Here is a 7,106-nt window from a genome sequence, read left to right as displayed (position 1 = left end):
CTTTAAAATACTCCCCCTGTCCTGACACAGCCTGGGGAAACCCACAGGCATCCAGAAAGTAGCTTCCCCCCGCCCGCAGGAGGCGCAAAGCCAGCGAGCCTGGATTTTTCCATCGCTTTCTGGATCCCCCCCCCCCCCCTCCCCCCCCCCCCCCCCCATTCCCCCCCAGCCCCCCCCTCCTCCTCTAAGGCCCCGCCCATCGCTGAGCCGCCCATTCATCACTTCCCCTTCCAGGCCCGTCAGCCCCGCCCCCATCCGCTCGCGCTCGCAATATAAGCGGCGGCCCCCGCCCGCCTGCCCTGATTGTCCGACCTGGGAAGAAGACGGCGCCATGTTGGCGTTAAAGCGGAACGCGGTGATCGGCCTCAACCTGTACTGCGGGGGCGGCCCGACGCTGCCCCCCTCCCCGCCGGGCTCCCCGAGCGGCGCGGGGACCCCCCCCGCCCCCGGCGCGCGGGACCCCGGCCCTCCGGCGACGCTGATTGGCGGAGCCTCTTGGGGTGCCAACGGTCATTCTGAGGGGGCCCGGGCGCTGATTGGCTCCCCCGCCACCCCCCCTGCGCGGGGGGCCGGGGGGCCCCGGCCGGCCCCGCTGTGGCGGCCGGAAGAGGAACTGGACGGCTGCGACCCCGACGCCGAGAGGACGGGCCCGCCGGCGGCCGCCGCCCACGCCGACGGCTCCTTGCCCAGCACCCCGCCCGCGGAGGACGACGACGAGCTGGACGGGCTGTTCCAGGACTCGCTGGAGCTCATCAGCCGCTACCTGCGGGAGGCCGCGGAGCTGGGCGCGCCCGGCGGCAAGACGCTCTTCAAGCGGCTGCTGAGCGGGCCGCGGGGGGCGGGCCCCGCCGCCCTGGAGAAGGCGCTGGAGACGCTGCGGAGGGTCGGCGACGGCGTCATGGAGAAGCACCAGATCGCCTTCCAAGGTGAGGGGCGGGGCCGGGCCACACAGGAGGGGATGGGGGGGGGCGGGCTCGCCTTCCAAGATGGCGGCCGGGGGCGGGGCGGCCTGCGCCTTCCCGGCCTCCTGCCCTTGGTTGGCCCCGGCTCCGGAGTGGGGGAGGGGCTGGGCCCCTGGGGGGCGGGGGGCTGTGGCTTTCGGCTGGAGCCCGCTTGAGGGGAGCCGCGCTGGGCAGAGGCGTGCACGTGCTGTGCCCCCCCCCCCCCCGGAGAGCGGGGTCGGGTCGGAGGGGTCCGCGTGATCCCGGGCGGTGGTTTCCAGCCTGTGCCCCCCTGGAGGGTTGCAGGCTCTCGGCTAAAGGCTCAGCGCCAGGTCGGCACTGCCCTAGAACAAGCTGGGCGCCAGGCAAGGTTTCCAGAGGGGGCTGCGCCTCCATTTGACCCCCTTTTTTTTTAAGGGGGTCCGCAAATGGAAAAAAAGTTGCCCACTACTGATGTAGGGACTGGAGAGCGGGCCCTGAGGAGCAGGCTTGGGAGTGGGGCTGCAGGGCTCCTGGCCCCGGTTAGAGGGTATTCTTTCCAAAGCTGTTTGGACAGAATAACCTTCGCTGCTTCAAAAAACGAAACTAAACCTTGTTGATCGAGAGGGTGGGGAAAACCCTTTAACTTCTGCAAAAACTACATGGTCACATATTAACCATAGCAGGGTGCAAGAAGTGAGTAAACATGCAAATATATTGTAAATCTTGTCCAAAGGTTAGCCAGTTATGGATTAGACCTCTTCATTTTCTAGGCTGCAGTAAAACAGAAGTGCTAGCAGGTATTTATTCTGACTTTTGTCTCCATTGCACTATTTTAGCGTTTTTACACCAGCGTCACCCTTTAATGCTGCACAATAGCCTTAAAATAGCTACAGAAACTTGAATGCTAAAGTCCATGTCCATAGGTGGGTGTCCTGAATCTTCTTGACTTGTAATATTCCAATCTGCAGTGTCTATTAACCTCTGAAGGTCACATTTTCTTCAGTTCTCTTCTAGTGTCTCAACTTGATTGAGTAAAAGAGAATTTCAGTACTACATTAAGCGCCGGGTTTCAGGTTTGAAATGCCAAACTTTGAAAACTTTTTCATGAAATTTGTGTTAATGTTACAGTAGTTACCATAACATGAAGTCCCAAAACTCCTACTTTGAGCAATACTGTAACTTTTTTCTTTTTTGAAGAGAAACCTCAAATAACTCATCTAAAATTTAATGAGTCTGAAGTATTTGAGATACCGTAGACTTTCCACAGGGTTATATTTTACTTAGATCAAAGAAGATAAGGACTTTCAATGGGTTTAGTTCCTTGGGGAATGGAATTCATTAGCCTTTACAGTTGGCATTAAGCCACCTGAATAAATTACCTCTTTCATGAGTTTGAGTATATTGCTGGGATAAACAGTATTTTTGGATAACTAATCTCTTAATGCCTGGTGCTGAATAGGGAACAAATATTGGAGGAGAATCCTGTAAATTTTAACTATAACAAGAAAGTAGTTTCAGATGTCTGATGTATGTTAATTCATCAAGGGGGCCATGGGGTCAGAATGGTTGGGCTTCCTTTTAATAAGGAGTGACCGTTTCATAATTGTTCTAACTCACTAGCCTGTTCAAGGAGTGTCCAAAAGACAGGCTGAAAAGAAACTGGTTTTGTTGTTCTTGGGTGTTCTGTCATTCTATATCCAGTGAGGAGGAGGTACTGTGATTTGGCTAATACAGAGGTTTTCCCCAAAGCTTAAGAGCAGTGTCACAGCACTTTCATTTTAGGTTCCTGTCTCAAAAAGGATTTAACAAACTAAAATAGTTCATGCTAATATAATTGTGTACTAAAGCTTCCAAACTTAATGCCTGCATGCCTGGAGATAATGGCTTTCCCATCTTCCTCTATTCCACTTGGGAGGAAGGATATACAGTATTTGTCTAGACTTTAAGGAAGACATTTTTTGTTGGTGTTTATACTACCTATTGTATAGTGTTTGCAGTCAGTGAGTTACTTTTGTAGTCTCAGTGTGTTTTTCTGCTAATCTTTTACTTCAGGGATGCTTCGGAAGCTAGACATCAAGAATGAGGAGGATCTGAAGTCAGTGACTGCCGTTGCAACCCATGTTTTCAGTGATGGAGTAACAAACTGGGGTAGAATTGTGACACTCATCTCTTTTGGTGCCTTTGTTGCAAAACACCTGAAGAGCATAAACCAGGAGAATTGCATCAACACACTAGCAGGGATCATCACAGATGTGCTTGTCACAGGCAAACGAGATTGGCTAGTTAACCAAAGAGGCTGGGTAAGTGAGAGATTGCAGGGACTGAATGTGGCTAATGAAGTTGTCCATCAGTCTAATAATATTTACCTCTCTCTAGGTGTCACCAAGTGTCAGCCATGCTTGTACATGCCTAAGGTATACAGGGTGAATTACCAGTCCAGTTAAAACTACTGGTTGGAGCAGTGCAAGCAGATTATGAATCACTTAATTGGTGTAATAAAGACATATGGTGCTTTATGATGTTACTCTGCACTTAGAGCACTTTCATCCATATATCTGAAAGCCCTGTGGACATTATCTCCAAATTAAAGATAGGAAACGGAAGGTGCAAAGGTGAATTGACTTGTTCTGTCATGCCATGAGTGTGCTGCAATTAGATCCAAATTCCACACTCAACCCACTAGACAGGTTCCCTTAATCAGGTAGAATGTACTGAATTGCTTCTGTATTTGGTACAAGTTTGTCATAGTGATTAGTCCCTAGTTGGTGTGCAGGGATGTTACTGTTATGAGAACTTTATAAAGGCAAACTGCATTGTGAGCTCCTCTTCTCCCCCCCCCTCCCCCCCCGAAAAATGGCTTAGACATTAATAATTCACTTCTTTTTTCCAGGAGGGATTTGTTGAATTCTTCCGTGTAGAGGATCTAGAAGGTAGCATCAGGAATGTTCTGGTGGCTTTTGCAGGCTTTGCTGGACTGGGAGCAAGCTTGGCCTACATGATGCGATGAGCCATGGAGTGATATAAATGACCTAAATGCCAGGTGGACTAGCTCTCCTTTGCATCTGGAGTTAGTGAACTGCACACTTCCTGCTGTGAAAATACCTAGTACACTGTACTTCACAGGAACATAGAGAATAACATCTGGGAATCTCCTTGAGTGACTTCCCTCCCCAGAAAGGGATAGCGTGGTGCAGTCTGACTGAGAGTACCAACAAGAGGATTTTTTTGCTAATGAGAACAGAAAATGAAGCAAGTAATACTACTTCCTTGAAGAGCCCTGTGAAAGGATGCTAAGTACTGTTTTCAAGTGCAGTCTTGTCACTAAGGGGAACAGCTCCTATTCTGCAAGTCAACAAAAGCACCAGCGGCTCTTACTCCGGACTACCTAGAGGCTTTTATTAGTTTTGGTATGATGGCTGTATGTGGAATGAGTTTCATTTCCTTAGCTCTGAGTTGTGATCATAGCTCATTGGAAATGTGGACTAGGGTCCTGTGGACCCACTAAGTCTCTTAAGTTTGTGGCTTGTGTCTTGAGTTAGAAGTGCAAAAAGGTTTATTCTGGCTATAACCAGATGTACCAGCTATGAGTGGGACTTTTGCTGAAATATGCCTACATTCCATCAGCAGTAAAAAGGGGTACAGTCCTCTTGAAAGCTGAGAAGCCTGACCTTACTGTAGCTAGTCAACTTTAACAGGCTACCAGTAGAGCTCCTTAGACCATTATTTGCCCCCTCTGTTATGACTCCCAAAGAACACATGCAGCTATAAAGAGAGGGAGTGCAGTTGTAAGTATGTAAAAACTTCCCAGGGGGTAGGGAGGCTGTACAGAGAACTTTGTAAATGTCTATAAAACTGTAAAATATGTACATTTTTACAGAGATGATCTCTTGAGAAAGATGGCTTGAGTGAGTCCAGATCACTTTATTGAAATACTATACTTCAGCCCATTGCACACAGCATTTTATTTTTTTGCTTCTCTTTTTACTCGATTTCCACAAAGTGTCTCTTCCTCATGTACTCTAGTAAAACTGCTAGGCTTCTTTGGCAAAGATCAGCCATGTGACTGTGTTCCCCAGGACGTGCTGGCAACAGCACAAGTTTTTTTATTAGTTTGTTTTAATCTTTGGGTTATTCCTGACTCTTTAATGGATGGGTGAGTGTTGGCTATTTCCTAGTCACGTTTTATTTTGACCTATTTTTTTAGTCTTGATTCAAAACTAAGCTAATTTTGAATGTAAGCATTTTCTCAAACTAAATAAAACTGCTACATTGGATTGAATCTGCAGTTAGCACCGTGAATCCTTAATTTGACATACTCAATTCAATCCTTCAGTAGCTAGTTCTAAGCATTCACTCTGGACAGGCTTGCAGGGAGTAATCTGGTATTAGTTCAAAAAAATTGAGCCAGTTGATTCCCTCTCTGTATGCACAATAGTTTCACATTAAATTTTTGGTTTTCAGCAAAATTAGATATATTAGTCTTCACTGTATAAAATCTTGTTCAGACTGAATTAGGGTTGAAGTGGAAGCTAATGTAAAACAAAGCCTAGACTTTAAACATGGTGCTAGTGTCAGGCTTGCTTGTTTACATAATAAATGAGCATCCTACTCTTGTCAATAAAGTGGTTTTTGTTCACTTCTGCACAATTAAATCTTGCTGCTGTTCCTCTGCCTCGAAGCTAAGGCAGTAGCACCCCATAACAGTATTTTGTGGCCAAGTGTATGCTATGACTGTAGTGAACTTCTTTCTCCCTAATGTGCATGTAATTTCCAGCCTATTGCTACAGTGGTAGCAGAAGTCTTCAGTTATAGTATGAATGAATATACTGTACATGCCCAAAGTGTTCTATGGGCCTGGGGTAGCCCATAGCCCATGCACAGGGCTTGTAGCTACCTATTACCGTAGTGCAATTTCTACTTGCAGCCAGCTGTTGCATCAAGTCACACAGATGACAGAGCATTATAGCTTTTCTAGTACTCCCTGTAAGCAGCTGCTCTAGCTGTCTTAGCAATAGTTTCCAACTGTGAATGAGGAGGTGTCAAGACAAATCCCTAACATCCTGTCCATAGTACAGAAGTTGTGAGAACCCTTGCTCATGTTGATCCAGGATTGTGTGTTAGTAAGGAAACACTCACATTCATCTCCAGCACTTTAAATCTCAACGAGTTCAGCAGATCACAACTATCTTTAAAAGGAGAAGGGGGAAATCTTTCTTCACTGAGCAGCTCAATTTACCTCTTCAACAGTCGCATACAAGAGTTCAGCTAAACATCACTGGGGGCTACATAGAAAGTGCTAACAGCTGCACTCAGAGGCTCAACCACAAAGGGAGAGGCTAATTCAACAGTTGCAGTAACATTTCACAAATAGCCTTTAATCTTGAGAGTTTTTGTTTAAGCTTGGATGGGGTTAGTCTCTTTAGCCCTGCCCTGACATTCAGGCAGGGACCAGACAATGTGTACAACTGAAATACTTGTTCCTTTTCTTCCCCCTCTGCCCAGCCCCCAGAAGTGCAATAGCCTTCACCAAACGGGCATAGCTTTTCAAGGGTGTATTAGATTCCAACTATTCTGCAATTATGCCTGCCTGCTTTTCTGTAGACTGTTCCCTCCTAAAATAAATCATGCAAATATATTAAGTATATCTGTATTTCAACCACACATGCTTTTTATAACCTAGTAAGGGTTTACTATTAATTACAGCCACCGTGTAAACTAACAGTGTAGTTCTAGCTGTACATATAGCCTACGTTCTTGCCCAAGGCAAGAAAACATCAATTGGTATTGTTCTTGCCTGAAGCAGATGCCCAGGATTGACTGTCCCATACAAGCTTCTTTCGAAACAAGTACCTCTCCGTGGCAGCTTCTCTCCTCCATGAGGGGATTGCAACATGAGGGCAACTGGCCTGATGCTGAAGCAATTCGTTCAATCATGCGGACGTGTTACCTTACCAAAGGTTCCTCTCGACAATGGGATATGTGCTAGAGCTGCCACCTTTTGACCTACCCAGAGTCAAGCTGAGGGTGGTAGGTAGGACTGCTTTTAAGGGTATAGTGATAGGGGGCAGGGGGGTTCTTCAGTATAAGTGCTGGCATTGAAAGATGCAAACAGCTGTATGAGATTACAGCAGAGTGGGGTGCAGGGTATGTATGAGTGAAGTGTGCTGTGTACCCAAGAATCCT

The 7,106-nt window shown here is 47.4% G+C and overlaps 1 protein-coding gene across 1 annotated transcript; it reads left to right on the top strand.

The window, feature by feature from the left end:
* Positions 1-311: 311 nt before the first annotated feature.
* On the top strand, positions 312-6,558 carry MCL1 (MCL1 apoptosis regulator, BCL2 family member). The gene is made up of 3 exons (XM_026656264.2): positions 312-926; positions 2,976-3,223; positions 3,814-6,558. The coding sequence occupies exons 1-3, from the start codon at positions 332-334 to the stop codon at positions 3,928-3,930; spliced, it is 960 nt and encodes a 319-aa protein (XP_026512049.1). The 5' UTR covers positions 312-331; the 3' UTR covers positions 3,931-6,558.
* The last annotated feature ends 548 nt before the right edge of the window (positions 6,559-7,106 follow it).

Source organism: Terrapene carolina, unplaced genomic scaffold (genome assembly GCF_002925995.2).
Source record: "Terrapene carolina triunguis isolate 2854851 unplaced genomic scaffold, T_m_triunguis-2.0 Scaffold227, whole genome shotgun sequence".
In the NCBI taxonomy this organism is placed as follows: Eukaryota; Metazoa; Chordata; order Testudines; family Emydidae; genus Terrapene; species Terrapene triunguis.
The sequence above is the reverse complement of the archived record's forward strand: the minus strand, read 5'-3'. Positions and strand labels throughout refer to the sequence as shown.